The sequence below is a fragment of the Harpia harpyja genome, chromosome 1 (assembly GCF_026419915.1).
Source record: "Harpia harpyja isolate bHarHar1 chromosome 1, bHarHar1 primary haplotype, whole genome shotgun sequence".
Lineage (NCBI taxonomy): Eukaryota > Metazoa > Chordata > Aves > Accipitriformes > Accipitridae > Harpia > Harpia harpyja.
The window spans coordinates 44,158,617-44,174,719 of NC_068940.1; the positions used below are offsets into that span (position 1 = coordinate 44,158,617).

The 16,103-nt window shown below is 60.6% G+C and overlaps 1 protein-coding gene across 1 annotated transcript; it reads right to left on the minus strand.

Moving 5' to 3' along the window:
* Positions 1-1,069: 1,069 nt before the first annotated feature.
* Positions 1,070-14,386, minus strand: SNTA1 (syntrophin alpha 1). The gene is made up of 8 exons (XM_052790026.1): positions 14,035-14,386; positions 11,353-11,538; positions 3,938-4,136; positions 3,638-3,845; positions 3,439-3,569; positions 2,542-2,738; positions 2,266-2,453; positions 1,070-1,965 (listed from the first exon to the last, which is right to left on the minus strand). Exons 1-8 carry the CDS (start codon positions 14,330-14,332, stop codon positions 1,873-1,875), a joined length of 1,500 nt encoding a protein of 499 aa, XP_052645986.1. The 5' UTR covers positions 14,333-14,386; the 3' UTR covers positions 1,070-1,872.
* Between the last annotated feature and the right edge of the window lie 1,717 nt (positions 14,387-16,103).

Below are 16,103 nucleotides of genomic sequence, written 5' to 3' on the forward strand. Positions count from 1 at the left end.
CCGTCCCGGTGTCCCTGTGTGGGTGCGGACTCTGGGCCGAGAGCTCTACGCCGAGAGCTCTGCTCCTACCACTGACACAGGGCGCTGGATGAGCACATCACGCAAGCCGGTAGAAACGCGTCAGCAAATCACACCTCTCATTAAACCACGCTGACAGGTTCTGGCACTGGCACAGCACGTTCCCTGAGGAGACGGGCTGGGGGGACCCTTGGGTGGCTGACAGCTCTCGCCAAGCTCCTGGAGATCCCTCAAGGACCAGTGTCTGCACATAGCCTTGGTGATTCGCATTGGGCATCTGCAAGGACAGGCTCCATCACCGGAGCACAGAGAGACGTCAGTTCCGGGAGGTCTTCCCAGGGAACGTGGCCATTTCTGGACATCCTCCATAGCTCACCCACAGCAGCTGCCACTGCAGCACGGCCCCTTGCTTTTCGGAAGAGTAAAAGGCTTTCGGTGCCGAGCCCCACACTAACAGGGATGTTCCCGGGGTAACCGTGATCGAGGTTAATCCAGGAAGCACTCGGTAAATACTGGCTGTGCTGCACATGTGCCGGGAGCCCGCAGACACCATAACCACACCGCGAGGGCTGCACTCACTGCCTGACTTTTCCAGCAAGGGCATCACGTGAAGGGAACAACATGCAAAGCCTCTGCTGCTGCTCAGCCAGGCAGCTACTTTTACTGGAAAAAGAAACATATAAAAAGCAAAACACAGAACTTTTTTTGAGTTTGGAAACGATGCCCGCCCTCTGCTGAGCATCCTGCAGCACGAAGCGCAGGGTATTCAAACCCACCTGGTATCACTAAAGCTGGTGCCAGCATCAGCCTGTCCCTGTCTGCTGCACCCAGCACAGTGTCAGGCACCTTAAGAGACTTTTTGTCCCCACCTGAAATCCCTACCCCAGGGTCCTCAGCACCCCCAGACCAGCACCACTGGCTCACAGCAATGTCCCACAGCCTCCAAGCAAAAACCCTTCCTTCCCCTGGCAGAAAACACCCTGAGGCACAGCCCAGGTTATCACCCACAAACAGATTTTCTACTTCTCCAAGCAAAACCAGGAGACAAATCTTGGCTCCCGCTGGTTGTGATCTGCAGTGTTTATTTGACCCCCCCCAAAAAAGGCATTTTCATGCAGAATCTTTTGGTTCGTAAAAGAAGTTATTTCTCAGAAGCCACCTGACAACCCTCCCCCCTAAACTGAGAAATAAAGTGACCCAGGAATTAACAAAATAAAACAAACTGTCCAACTCCGACAAAGAAAAGTGGTTCCTATCATTTGGTACAATATGGAAAAAATTGGCAAACAGAGCTGATTTGCAGTTCCCATCTCTCAAGCACTACAGAGCTGGCTTTGGTCTCCAGCCCTCAGGTTGTCTGTCTGGGGGACAGACACGCGTCCCTGAGCTGCAGGACTTGGGGACTCTCCAGGGAGTCCAAGCCAGGCGGGCGAGACCTGCCGCATCAGCATTTTTAACTGGGCAATATAAATATAAAACATCAATACAAATGGGTTCTTTGTACAGAAAATATCATCTCACAAGGCACTGGGGTGACGACCGTGTGGCCGCTCGCGGCGGGCTCCAACCAGGCTTCTCCAGCCGCCGCCTGGCATCAGGGTGGAGGAAGGAGGGGAAGAAAGGACCGGAGAAGTCCCAGTGCTGCCATCCAAGAGGGATTTCACCCCACCACTGCCCCCAAACGCCCCGGGAGTGGTTTTTCCCAGCTGGATGGTGCTTTTCCTTGGTGGGAGTGGCATGACCCCACAGGGGCTCCGGTCTCCTTGGGATGGCTTGGGGCTGCGTTTGGCTTGGAGGGAGGTGCATAGATCGGCCGGGGGCTGGGGCAGCTCTGCCCGGCGCTCCACTCCCTCTTCATGCCAGCAGCCCCAGCCGGGTCACCTTGGCCGAGAGGAAGGAGTGGATGATGAAGACGATGGTTTTGGGGCAGGAGTGAAGGTCCAATTGCTGCAAGAAAGGAACAGAGGGATCTTTGCAATGGGGAGGGCTGTTCCTGGAGCAGCCAGGTTTCTGCTTGCAGCAGGAAGGGCAGGGACCACCCAGAGCCCCCCAAACCCCACCACAGCCTTACTGGGGCCCTGGGAAGGGCTGTGCACCGTGGGGGCTGTGTGGGTGGATGGGCCGTTGCCTCATCCCCACGTGCCAGGCAGGATGGGTGCTGTGCGCAGGGTGGGCGCTCTGCTCCCCCTCTCCCCTCGGGGCCGGCGGGGGCGTGGGTGCGGGGTGGCGAGGGTAAAGCCAACTCACAATCTCTCCCTCCGGGCCACCAAAGTCCAGGTAGAGCATCTTGGTGCCGTCATCAGAGGACATCTGTAGCTTCTCGAAGGGCTGCTGGAGCAGGATGGTCTTGCTGAGCCCGGGCTCGGTGGCAGAGATGGTGAAGCCCTTGTCGATGTGGATGGACAGGGTGCAATCCTGCCCCTTCCACGTGCAGGCTGGGGATGGGGACAGGGACAGGGGTGAGACGGCGGCCGGCCACCCCGCCGCCCGGGTCCCCTCCCCCCTCCCGGCCCCCCCGCTGACCTGCCGAGACCTCCTGGACCAATTCGGCGGCGCCGTGGGTGCCGTCCACCAGCAGGCGGGTCCACAGCGCCAGGTCGCGGGGGCTCTCCAGGCTGAAGAGGTGGGTCTGCACGCCCAGCCGGGTGCCGGTGCGCAACGCGAACGACAGCTCCGCCTCGTACAGCGCCGAGCCCTTGGCCGGCCCCGAGTGCACCAGCCTGCGGCACCGCCGCGCCTCAGCACCGCACCGCGCTCCGCACCGCGCCCCGCTCCGCTCCCCGCGCCCCGCTCCGCACCGCGGCGGTGGCCACGCGGCGGGGCCGGCAGGGGGCGCTGCAGCCCCGCGGATGCGGCCCCCCCCGCTCCGGCACAGCCAGCACCGTCCGCCGCCGGACCCGCACCCCCCCCCGCCTTGAACCCCCAGCCTGACACCCTGACGCCACCCCCCCGGGGCTCTGACATCATCCCCGGGGCTCTGCCCTCACCGCCAGCCCCCATCACCACTCTGGGGCTCTGCCACTACCCGTGGGGCTCTACTCTCACCCCCAGCCCCTGCCACCACCCCCAGTCCCTGCCACTACACTGGGGCTCTGCCCTGAGCCCCTGCTCCCAGTCCCTGCCACCACCCCGGGGCTCTGTCCCGACTGCCAGCCCCTGCCACCACCCTCAGTCGCTGCCACCACCCCCGGGGCTCTGCCACCACCCCTGGGGCTCTGCCACCACCCCCGGTCCTTGCCACCACCCCCAATCACTGCCACCACCCCCAGGGCTCTGCCCCGACCGCCAGCCCCTGCCACTACCCCCAGTCACTGCCACCACCCCCGGGGCTCTGCCACCACCCCCAGCCCCTGCCCCCGGACACTGCCCCCGCCCCAGCCCCTGCGCAGGGCAGGAGGGCGCTGGGTCGGTGGCCCCTACCTGGTGGCAATGAGGGGGTAGCTGTGCGCAGGCTTGCCCAGGGCGTCACGGCTCTGCGGCAGGCTGCCATACAGCAGCAGCTCCTTCTCGGTGAGGACGGCCAAGAGGTTCCTGGTGCCGGCGCTGGGGAGCTGCAAGGGGACTGGGTCAGGGCCACCGGCAGCGCGGTGGCACAGGGTGGTGAGGGGCACGGGGGTACCTGCTCGGTCAGCCAGCCCACGTGCTTGATGTCCCGTCCAGCCACCGTGCCGGCACCTGCCAGCTGGGCTCGCAGCTCCTCCTTCACCCGCGGCAGCAGCGCGCCCGCGTTGGCCTGGATGGCGCTGAGCCACGACTGCGCCGTGGCCTCGTCCTTCGCCCGCAGGAAGAGGGCAACGCGCCCGTCCGCCGAGCACACCTCCAGGTACCTGCAGGGACACGGCCCCGCTGGGTCCCCGCCGGCCCTCGGTGCTCCGGGGCACCGTGCTGGCATCGCCACCCCCCGGCACCATGCCCTGACCTGTGCTCCGGGTCGGCGGGGAGGCACTTGCGGGACACGTAGCACATCTTCAGAGGCACGGTCCTGCCCTCCCGGAGCTCCCGAGTGGGTAGGAGGGGTGATGACCGCTTCTGCAGGGTGGCAGGCGAGGGGTCCCAGCTGACTGTTGCCCCCGCGGAGGAGTTCTTGAAGTAGGGCGAGATCTCCTTCATGTACTTCACTGAAAGAGAGGCAGCACCCAGTTGAGGGCATGGCACAGGCCAGCACAGACTCATCGTGCCCGCCAGCACCCATCTGCCCTGCTGAAACTCCTCACACCCTCCCTGCATCAGAGCTGGTGCCGCCTCCATTACCTCCCCAGAGCTGCCACCCTTGGGTGCTGCAGGTCCTCTGCCCTGCACCCCTGTGGGTGTGGGGAGGGGATGGCACTGGTGGGCAAGGTTGTGCCAGAGGGTGACATGACACCTAAGATCCTCTCAGTGCCTCTGCCCCACCATCCCAGCTCAGGGAGCCCTCCAGGAGGGATAAAAATGGCCTTTTTCCGCTTTTTTCTTTCCTTTAACCCAGATCAGTTCACAGATCCAAGTCTGATTGGGTCCTCGGGGCAGCACAGGGAGGCAGGGGGCAGGGAGTGGGCAGGAGTCCCAGGCCAAAATTACACAGTCCAAACTGTGCTGGTACAGCCGGTCCCACCGCCAACTGGGAGCAACAGCTCTCAAATACCATGGCTTGGCCCCAGGAAAAGCCTCGAACTGCGTGCTCGCAGCTCGCACAGCCCTGCCCCGTGAGTTATAAACCAGGGACAAGAAATCAGCTTTCAGTCCCCAGCAAGTCTGACTCTGGAGCCAAAGCCCTCAGAGCCGCACCAGGACAGCAGCCGGCTTCCGAGGTTTAGGGGAAGGGGGAGATGAAAGTTACCACGAATTGATGGGGCCCCATAGCTACATCCTGAAAATTAAGTCAGCAGCACGGGCCAAAAAGCTTCGGCTGAGCAGGGGGGGATGCCAGCCAATGGTCCTGCCCTGGGATCAGCTGGTGGCTCCAGGGAAAGGCTTCCCTTTGGTCGCCCCTGGGGAAAACACCATGGGACAGACACGTGCCTGCTGCCACGTCCCCAGCCATCACTGCTGGTTTCATGCCAGGTCCAAGTCAGCAGTGTGGGTGGCAGGAGGGAGGACACGAGCTTGGCTTTGCAGCCAACTCTTGTAGGTGGCTGGTTGGTGGACCAGCTCCATTGCTGCAGCAAAGCCAAAGCAGCCTGATTTTGTGCCAAAAAAAAGCCCTCTTCCCACCAGGAGAGAGTCTGCACACAAAGCCTACCACCCCCATCCTTCACCTACCCACGAACCCCCATCTTCCCCTTCATTCCTGCGAGCCCCCCAGAACCTCTAAATCCTGAAATCCCGGCACGAGCTACGGTGGGGCATGGCAGGGAGGCAGAGCCCCGCTGCATGCCCCGCTCTGCCCGGCCCCAGCGGGATGCAGCTATAAATGGCTGTGATGCTGCAGCAGCCCATGTGTCGGGTTACCCCGCAGTGGCCCCGGGGCCAAGGAGGCAGCATGGGGCCACCAGCCTCGTGCCCTACGCCTCCCGTTATAAATAGCCGCCGCGTTCCCACAGGCATTTGAGCTGCGTTGGATTTTACCCCGAGTCATTAATCTTGGCAGCGGGGACCTGCCATTATCCCGGTGCCTGGGAACTAATTGGAGTTCAGAAAGATATCATTCAGCCGTTGAAACCCGAGCAGCATCCCCGCGCCAGCCCGTGGCTCCCTGGACACGCGGAGGACGTCACCAGCATTAGCTGTGCGATGGTGGGGTCACGTCCCGACAGAGCCATGGAGGAGAGGAGCAGTGCCCAGCCCAGGACAGGGTATGGAGAATTAGGCAATGGCCAGCGTGTGTGTCTCTGGCATGTGGCTTTAAGGAGGATTTAAGGCTGGTCACAAAGCACCAATGTGTTCCCGCAGTACAGGGGGGTCCCAAGCCAGCACGGGGAGCTAGTATGAGTTGGAGGCTGCAGTGCTCCCCAGGGGGCTGTGCACTGGGGCCAGGCCACTGTCCCATGGGAGCTGCTGTCTCCTCTGGTGACCCCATCGTGGGCTTTATAGCGGGTTGACTTATACTTCTGCCAGTCCCTTCACTGCAGCAGGATCACCTGGTATTGAATGGATTCATTAATTACCTCCATCTCATTAAAGCAAACAACTCAGACCATGTTATGCATCATCTCTGCTACTGGTAAATGTAATGATTGAATTTTATTTTTTTTCTAATTAACATCTTGCAGTGCTGGGGCTCCCAGGCTGGCTGCCCTCTCCTTGTTAGCCAGCACCCTCCAAAAATCGCTCAGCAGAAACACTGCCTCACTGCTGTTGACTTAAAGCCACCTTCAGCAGGCAAACAGCCCTCTCAGTGGCTGCTGGGCTCATCCACGTGGCCCTCAAAGCCATGCAGGCTCTCTGTTCCCCTGGGGAGACAGCCTGTCCCACCGATCCTCTCCAGGATGGAGAGGGGACAAATGGGACCTTTAACTGCTCAGGGATTTGCACTAAGTAACACTTCATTTTAGGTTTTGGGGGAACAGCAAAAGTCTCTGGGGAGGCCACATGTAAGCAGCTGCTTGTGGCCACCCATGCCTGGACGGTCCCTCTGCAGAGGGGTTATGGCACAGGGGCTCCCAAGCCCGCAGCATCGCCAGAGCATCGCATGTGCCCCGAACCCTGCAGTGAGCTGCATCGAGGACATGTTTAACCAAAGGCCCTAGGTCTGCCCTGCTCTTCTGTCTGTGTTGCAGTTGGTTTTTTTCTCCTCAGCACTCCAGAAAGGGGCAAAACCATCAAAATTCCTTGGTTTTACTTCTTGGGTAACAGATTCTCCCCCTCCACCAGTCCATCCCTCCTAAGGACGGAGAACAAGCCCGAACCAAACACTCCTGTGCCCTTGATCCCAAGTCACCACAACCTGCCCCACACACATGCCCATGGCTCAGCACCGCCCGAAGCCAAGCTCCTGACCCCCAAGAGCTTCACCAAGGAGCCGCAAACTTTCCTCCAGCCAGGAAAACAGCCCCAGCCACAGGGATACCCAGCAGCAGGCTCAAAGCCCCCACCCACCACTTGGGCCACCAGCCAGGTGGTGGCACGCTCTGCTTCAGCCCGGAGATCACGGCATGGATTCAACACAAAGACTTTTAAGACTGCATTGTCAGTCAGGGGTAAGACAAGTCCTGCTGTTTCCCTTGCCAAGAGCTTTCCAGCAGCATCTACACAGCACGGCAAGTCAAAAAGGTCCAACTGTACTGGTGGCCATCACATCAGGAAGGCTTCCAGAGAGGTCCTGGAGATCCAGCACTGTCCCTAAGGAGATGCTAAGCCCATCTCCAGCTGGTCCCTCTCTGCCTCAGGAACAACAGTGCAAAATGAACATGTCAAATCGGGGGGGGTGTCAGCTAACGCACATCCCAAAGAGACACCCTGAAACTACCTCTAAACTTCAAGCTGATGCTGTGATGTTCTTCCAAAACACTCAATGCAGGGGCTGCCACAGCCGCCCCATCCAGTATCGCACCCAGGGACTGTCCCCTGCCCCCAGCTCGGAGCACAAACAAGGCAGCAACTGCTGGTCCCAGCTGTGTCAACTCAAGTCCTTCTACCCCAGGGAGGAAGACACCATGGGACGCTGCAGGATGGAGGTGCCACCACTGTCCCTCCTGCCCCGGGACCCTGCCCTAGTACTCAGTGCCACAGGTCATGCCCCAGCTCTTTGCTAAATATTCCCGTGCTGCATGGCCAGTGGTGACCCATGTGCTGAGTGATCCTAGTTAGATCATGGGACAACTCTCCCGGTTTCCACAGGAGAAGAAATGTCCCCAGAAAACTCCCCAGGGAAAGCAAAGCTTTGGGGCAGGAGGATGTGGACCCTCACTGTCTCTCTGCATCAACCCCAGGGCAGGTCCAAAGCCTCCGTTTCTGCTTGGGTTTGTTACCACGCCTAAAGCACAAGAGCACATGCAGCGCTGCCGAGGGCAAAGCCTGGCTGCTCAGACCCTGAGGACCGCCACATCTGCCAGAAGATATTCACTTTGGTGTCCCACAAAGGGCTGAAGGCCACCTCAGGGCTTTCTCTCCTGAAGCCCCTCTGAGGCCCAAAGGGCAGCAGTGATGGGGAACTGCACAAATCTCAGCTGCCACCACCTGCCTCCACTCAAAACACGCTTCCACTCTGCATTGTGTGTTATTTACCCCAGGGTCACCTAAATTTTGTGGGTATTTCACATTTCACACCAAGCACATCTCCACCCTCTCCGACTGCCTGGGCTTCCCACGGTTAGGGCAATCAGCCCATCGGAGCCGGGCATCCCCAACGCCATGCCCTCCCGGCACCCCTTAACTTTTCTGAATTTCAAGCTTCCAGGCTGTTACTTGGCCAAGCAAGACCTGGAGAGCTGCGACAGCCCCAGGAGCTACCCTGCAGCCGACAAGCCTGAGGCTGCCACGGAGGTGAGATGCCCACGGCTGCCCCAGCTCCTCCTCCCCACTGCTCCCAGTTCTCTCCCTGTGCCACTAAGGCACAGGGACCTTGCAAGAAAACCACTCCTGGCACCGAAGCCTTTCCCAGGGCAGCTGGAAGGATGTTTATCAGTCTTTCCCCTGCTGTGGAGGGTCTCTGGATACCAAGCAATGCAAAAAAAAAAAAAACCAAGAGAAAAATTAAGGTAAGGGAGCGCAACTCTCCCCAAAATAACAATGTAATATAAATACAGTCATACTCCTCCTGCAAATATCAAGAGAGTAGTTTGGCACGTCCAAAAAAAAACTTGGCAGGACACACTGAGAGGTATCTGCGTGTCCTCATGCCTGGCCAGCAACGACACCCAGGAGCCAGAAGCCAAGCTGAGCAGCCCAGGCTAAGATCTGGCACGTGGAGCCACTGCTGATATTCAAATTAAAATGCATCGCCTCCCAGCTCTGCCACTTTGGAGAGTCTCACTCCAGCTCACTGCCCCTTGAGGCGGTGCAAGCTCTCCCAGTTTTGTTACCTGCTGCAACGCTGCTTGCAAACTACCTTAAAAACTCCTAAAACCAGGAATGAATGCAGCCAGGAGGAGCAAGGCAGCAAACAGACACTGGCTGTGCCAAATTACTCAGCTTTGGTACTTACAGAAACCATAAGGGAAGTCAGAGTCACACCTGGCAGCACGCAGGGACCAGAAAGTGCCTAAGTGATGTTAAGGTGCTTTTCTCCAAGCTCTGGAGCGAGCCCAGGCTGTAGAAGTGAGCAGGGAGGGCCCCTGCTTTAACACCCTTTGGGCACTTTAAGGCCACCCTCTGCCCCCCAGCCCTGTCACCCCTCCCTGGGGCAGGGCACTTGGCCAGCCAGCTCCTGGAGAGCCATCGGGGTGGCAGGTATAAGGCAGGGGACGCCCCATCCCGAGGCAGGGCCACCACCTCCACAGGGCAGTGACAGCCTGACAGGGACCACACCGCAGTACCAGCCCCGCCATCCTCCACGGGCAAGCAAACCCAAAACGGGGAGGAGATGGAGATGCACTATGTTTATACCCCATGTCTGGGATCAGACGAACAGCAGAGACCCCTGCCCCACTCCAGCTGCTGCCTGCAGCACCCCCAAGCAACACCGCACTGCAGGAGCCCAAAGGCATCAGGTACACACTGAGCTCCCTCCAGTGTCGTGGTGGGAGCCAGCCCAGCCCCGCTCTCCTCCCAAGGGCACCTTCTGGGAGTTTTAATTAATTAAGAAGCCCAGCAGGTCATACCTGAGCTCAGTGAGCTACAGCAAAGGCCCTGCCTGCAGCTGCCTCCTTCCTGGCAGCGCCTGGCTCCCCAGGGGGATGGAGGAGGAGGAGGAGGTGGTCCAGGGAGAGAAGCTGTTCTTTACAGAAAGGGCAGCTCATCTCCACCTCCTGCAGGACCTCTAGCAGAAAGGAAACCCACGCCAAAGTAAAGGATGAAAAGAAAAAACAGAGAGAGGGTGGTCCAAGAACAGCAGCTACAGGGAGGAATTTCGCAGACTCCCAGAGAAAGAGGCTCTTGTGTTTCTCTTTGGTCAAAAAAAAAAAAAACCAACCCACCCCACCAACAACCCTATCTGCTCCCAGCAGCTGTGCAGAGCAGCACATTCCTCCGGCTGAACCATGGTCCTGCGGCTCCCAGGAGAGGAGGAACCCACAGCAGAAAGGGCTGAGCGAAGCTGAAAATGAAAATCTGGAGCTGAGACAATCTGGGGAAGGCACAAGAAAGCAAGAGCCACGGCGGTTGCTGGCAGCAGAAGACACAGAGCTCTTCTTTGTCCAGGCAGAGCCCAGAGCACTGCCCCCAAATAAAACCTCCCTTTGGGATCTGCAGCCCTTCAACCGCACCAGGAAGGGTCTCTGGTGCCAAGACCCTCTCGGTCAGCCAGGGCGACCCAGGGAGCTAGTTGGTGGGGAGGGGAGGGGAAGGGTCCTGTCCTGAGGGACAAATCCTGGGTGCTCAGCCCTGCCCGGCTGAGCTGGCAGAGGGTGGGCAAGCACGGACAGACATGATGTGAAGGGTAACGGGAGAAGAATGGGGTCTCTCCCTCAGGGCTCCCACGGTCCCAACCCACCAGCCCTACCCACTCCCCAAGTGGGGTTCGGGGGGCTCCTGCAGTGTGCCAGCCCCCACAGGGCTGGGAGACACCAGGGACTGGCTGCCTGGTACCAAGAGGGAGCCCGTTCCCAGGGGAGCAGCTCCAGTCTCCCCTGGGATGGTGAAAGCTGCATCCCTGGGATGTTTGTAGCCTCAGCTGCCAGATCTGGGGGGGCTGCAGTTGGGGTTCAGCTGACAGGGATCCCCTGGAAGGCTGCTCCTGTGGCTGCGCTCCTGAGCTGGCCCTGCCTGCACCCGGCAGCCTGCTTCTCCTGCCTGCCCAAAATCCACCCCAGCAAAGCGAAAGGTGCTCAGCAAGGAGTGGGGTGCCAGCATACCCCCTCCCTGCTGGCATAAGCATGCAGAGCCACACCAGCCAAGGATGTGGGTTTAAATGCAAATCATGGGAAAAGCAGAAAAAGTTTTCTATTGCCCCAGAAACTGCAGACCTCAGGGTGATGCCGTACAACAGAAGAGTCGCAAACCCCATACACCCATCCCACACCTCCCATCGCTGCCTGCCCACAGTCCCACAGTGGGGAGATGGAGCCGCTGGGCAGTGGGCAATGGCACACACATGTCTCTCCCTCTCTGGAGGGAGATAGGGAGATCTGAGCAGTTACCTCCAGCTCTCCAGATCAGCAGATAAACCAGTCTGCACATGTTTTCCATTTGAAAGAATATGCAAATGTGTATGCAGATGATGTGCCACCCCCCTGCTCCCACTACATCGCCAGGAAAAACAGGGATCAGCCCCCTGGAAGCAGGAGGACCCTTGTACCCCCTCGCACCCTCGTTTCCTACCTTCCAAGACCACCTCCTTGCCCGTCTTCTTCAACGCCTGCACCGCCTCATCGTGCGTCGCCTCAGAAAGGTCGGTCCCGTTGACAGAGAGGATGGCGTCCCCCACGTACAGCGCCTCGGTCTGATCCGCCGCCAGCCCCTTAAATATCTTGGAGATCAAGATGGGCATTTTATTCTCTCGGCCACCTTGAAACAGAAAAGAAACGAAGCAGTTGTGGCTGTTGGAGCACACGGAGGAGCGGGTGGGGAGGGGGATGCTTGGGTACCAGCTGGCCTCAGCGAGGCCGAGCCCTTCTCCCAGCACTCGGCCGCACTGTGCCAGGACAGCCTGCTGCCCCGTTTCCTCGGATGCCCACATCATGCCTGTAACAACCGCAGTAGCCCAGATACAATGCTTTAGAGCAGATGAAGATGATTGCTCCAAAACCACTCTGAATGGTCGCAGATTTCCTCACAGAGCGAACACGTAACCTGGCCATCTCCCCATCAATTTTGGCAGCAAAGCATGTCTTTATTTGCATTATTAATCGCGTGTGCTGAGCGACTATCCCGGCTCCAAGGACTTCATGATCTAAACTGATAAGACAGCTGAATGTTTTTGGAGAGGCAAAAGAGCCAGGGAGAAGTGAACCAATCTGGCTGTTTGCTCCTCTCTGCACAGTAGCCCTATTTACCTGCTGCTCCCCGTTCTCCACTATAAAAGGATGCTATTCAAACCTCCCAGCGGCTTGAGGAGATCAATTTGCACGTTAACTTTTGAACCCGCAGGAAGATCCGAGCAGCATTGCTGCCTCCGTGCCAGGGAGCAGGGGTGCAGCAGCTACTGCCAAGGCCCAGCCCGGGGCAGGAGCAGCCAGGGATCCAGGGATCGGCAGCCCTGGACATGCCCTACACCCCAGGACGGCCTGTCCCAAGGAGCCTCCAAGAGATGATCTCTCATCCCGGAGGGAGATGTTGAGCCCAGCCTGTTGTCACCGCCTGCCCTGGGGCTGCTCCCAGCCAGTGCCACAGGCATTTCCTCACTGAGAGGCCTGCCAAGCCCCTCAGAGGGCTCTGGTTATCAGCTGTCAGAGGCCCCAGCGGGGGCTGCTCCGAGCCGCGGAGCCCGTCCTCACAGCAGCGGCTCCTCTCCCGGGCTGCCTGCACGGAGAGCCCCTGCCAGGGCCAGGAGCCTCTGCCAGCTCGGCTCTTGCAGGGCTCCCCGCCGTCCTGCCATCCAGGGGAAGGCCATCCCAGCAGCTATGGCACCCATCCCCTCGCCACATCCCAAGGCAGGACACCTCACCCGCACCCTGGTTTGCGGTGAAGCATCCCTGGGTGAAATGTGCCTGGCACACTTTTTAACCTGAAAGCATCAGCATCCCAGGTGAGGAGCGATGGCCTTCCCCCACAGCGGCGGTGGCACGGCAGGGCTGCCCCACCGCCTGTAACAGCTCCTAGCTCCCATTTTACATGAGAACTACTTGGTTTCCACATACGTCACTGCAAAAATAAAGTTTTAACTGAACCAAGTGGTGTTTCTCCTTTCCTGGGAGAGCCACGGAGCTAGCAGTAACTTGGCAACCAAGGGGTCATTACGAAGGGGGCTTTATGCTTCCCAAAAAGAAGGGCTGGCAGGCTCAGGCACCCCACAGATACAGCCAGCAGCACAATTTCGATGCAGTCCCAGCGCCCAGACATCCACATCACAAAACCTCCCCACTTCCAGAGGGAGCCGGAGGCTGCAGCCACATCCCCTCCAAGCTGGGAGAAGCCACGTCAGGAGGCGAGAGCCACCCCGCCACTGTCCCTGGGGCTGCCAAGCCGCTGCCTGCCCTGCCCACACACGGAGATACGAACCCTCTCACCCACGCACCATGACAGCCCTTTGCCTGCCTGTTTGCTGCCTGTTTCAGCCTCCTTTCACGGAGTTTCCAACACGCTCAGAGCCGCGTGAAAACCAAAGGCAGGCAGAAACGCCATCCTTGCGCCAAGAAGTTTCCAGCCTGAAGTTCAGGCATGTCACCACGGAGCGGGGCAGCTTAGGAAGGAAAACAGGGATTGTAACGGAGGCTTCCCGCTGCTCAGCTCTGCGGGAGCAGACATCTCCGAGCCTGAGTGCATTGGTTTAACACCCCAGCTCTCTGCGCCTGGAAATCCCCAAGGGCTTTACAATCGCTTCCTTCATTTTGCCGGCGGTTTAAAAGGGACATTTCTCAGCACAGGGGCACGCAGGGGACAAGGACGCACCGGCAGAGCCCTCCCGTTGGTCGCAAAAGGGCAGCGTTCATGTAACCGGGTACCCTGTGCACCCCACCTGCCTCGCGAGACAGCACCCTGCCCTTGCGTGCAAAGGGGCAGTGGGACCCCCCTCCAGCTCCCAAACGCTGGGGACACCCGCTCCGGCCAGGGAACGGCGGGCAGGGGCTACCCGGTCACTGCTGCACCCCAGAGCAGTGGGCTGGGGATGTTCCGAGCCCCGTCATTGCCACGCGTCCCCTTCCTCGTCCTGCACAAAGGCTGGGTCAGGGCAGTGCCGTGGGGTGTGAAGACCCCAACCCCAACCCCGAGCCCAGCCCCTGCCCCAGCTCCGCTCCCCCCCGCGGGGTTTTCTTCCAAACGTGGGAGCGAGCTGCTGGAAGAGGCGGCAGCAACAGGTCCCGGTGCCCGGTGCCTTACCCGCCCCCGCGCCCCGGCCCTCACCTTTGATGCTGATGCCGAGCCCCCCCACGTCCTGCTTGACGACGCGCACCGTGCGCCTGATGTTGGCGAGCGCCTCGGGCACGGCGGAGCCCGGCTCGCCGCCGTTCAGCTGCGCCGCCGGTGCCTCGCCGGGGCCGGCAGCGGGGCCGGCAGCGGGGCCGGCAGCGGGGCCGGGGCCGTCGGCCGGGCTCACCCCCAGCACGTCCTCGGCCAGGGTGAGGAGGACGCGGAGCCACTGCCCGCCGGGGCCGCGCAGCTCCAGCAGCCCGGTGCGCGGGGCGCGCCTGCCCGCCGCCATCTTCCGCGCCTGCCGCGCCGCCCCCGCCGCTCCCGCCGCCCCGCTCCACGCCGCTCCGCGGCCCGCGCCCCGCCCCGCCGGGAGGGAGCCAGCCGGGTGCTCCCCGCTCCGGCCCGGGATGGGGCACGGGGCGGGACCCGGCTCCCCGGTCCTCCCCGCTCCGCCCTGGGACGGGGCACTGGGAGGAGCCGGTGCTCCCCGGTGCTCCCCGTTCCGGCTCGGGGTGGGGCACCGGGAAGGACACGGCTCCCCGGTCCTCCCCGCTCCGCCCTGGGACGGGGCACTGGGAGGAGCCGGTGCACCCCAGTGCTCCCCGCTCCGGCCCGGGATGGGGCACGGGGCGGGACCCGGCTCCCCGGTCCTCCCCGCTCCAGCCTGGGATGGGGCACCGGGAGGAGCCGGTGCTCCCCGGTGCTCCCCATTTCTCCCCGTTCCGGCCCGGGATGGGGCACCAGGAGGGACCCGGTGCTCCCTTGCTGGTCCGGGGTCTGGCCCTGGACGTGCTGAGCGCCCTGTGCTGGGCTGTGTCACAGGAGGAGCAGCAGGAGCCGAGCAGGGGGCAGCTGGCTCAGCCCTTCACGTGTCACCCAAGAGCCACAGCCCCCCCAGCAGTCACAGCCCCCTCACCTGCAGCCCATGCCCAGGATCTGGCTCTTGCTCAGCAAGGGTACCGGGCCGAAGGCCTGGGGCGTAGATCTGCAGGGCTGGGCAGGATGCTCAGGGATCCCAGGGAGCACCCCACTCCCGCACCCCACACCCCTGCTCAGCCAGACCCTGCGGGGCACCTCGAGGTGGGTGCTCTGTTACAGGGGCTTCTATGCAATGCACCAGCTTCCCAAAACACTTTCGGCTCCTTTATAGGGGCCAGCAGCGGCACAAGGGCAGGCGGTGGCTCAGGAGGCCACACAGGGCAGGGCAGGGACTGCCTGCATCCAGCCCTGGACCAAGGATTTTCTCAGTAGCCAGTTTCTTTGCAGTGACTCCGGGGCAGGCACCTCCTAACAGCCCTGGCGGGTGTTAAACAGCAGTGAGGCAGAGGGAGATGGTGTTTGCAGGCATTCAGAGCAGTCTGTGCTGCTTTTCCCTTGCTTGTCCTGGATCTTGAAAACAGGAACAGAATTTTGTTTCCTTAGGCAGACCTGCATTTTTTTTCTGCAGCCAAGGGGCAGCAATTAGGAGTAGAAAATACCTCCAGGAGTAGCAAAATACATTGTGGCACATCCCCTGTGCCCCTTGCACTCCTAGCACTTCAGGCAGCTCCAGAAGCCTCCGGGATGGGGCTACCGAGGTCCCAGACCCTCTACAAAACACAAGGATTTATAAGAATTCAACAACATTTACTGCAGGCTGGAGCAAGGGGCTCTGGCTGCACGGGGCAGGGGGGGCTGCAGCGTGCACTGCTCAGCACAGCCCTTCCCTGGCCCTGGCCACAGCCAGCCCTGAGCATCGGCCACGCGCAGAGGGGAAAAAATGCTCCTGGGGCTCCCTCCCACGCAGCAGCAGCTGTGGAATTTCTTGAGGTTGCAGCAGAGGAAACCCTGAAGGTTATTCCTTTACAAAACAGACGGTTCACATATTCCTGATTTTCTTTTTGCTAAAAAGTCTAGGGTTTGGCTTAAATGACTCCTTGTCTTTGCACCACAGTGCTGCTCACTGTAGCAAGCACTTCTACACTGCCCCATCACCCAGCCAGAGGTGTTTCCCTATGATCCCATCCCCTGCACACCCCACAGGGCCAGTCGGGCCCCACTCCGGCTGTCTGTGCCCCTCA

Excerpts from the sequence above, each read along its gene's own strand:
- SNTA1 (XM_052790026.1), bottom strand. The coding sequence starts at position 14,332 with ATGGCGGCGGGCAGGCGCGCCCCGCGCACCGGGCTGCTGGAGCTGCGC. Across the intron at positions 2,454-2,541 it reads GGTCCAGGAGGTCTCGGCAG|CCTGCACGTGGAAGGGGCAG; the intron begins GTCAGCGGGGGG and ends CCCCATCCCCAG. Across the intron at positions 1,966-2,265 it reads GTGGCCCGGAGGGAGAGATT|CAATTGGACCTTCACTCCTG; the intron begins GTGAGTTGGCTT and ends CCTTTCTTGCAG.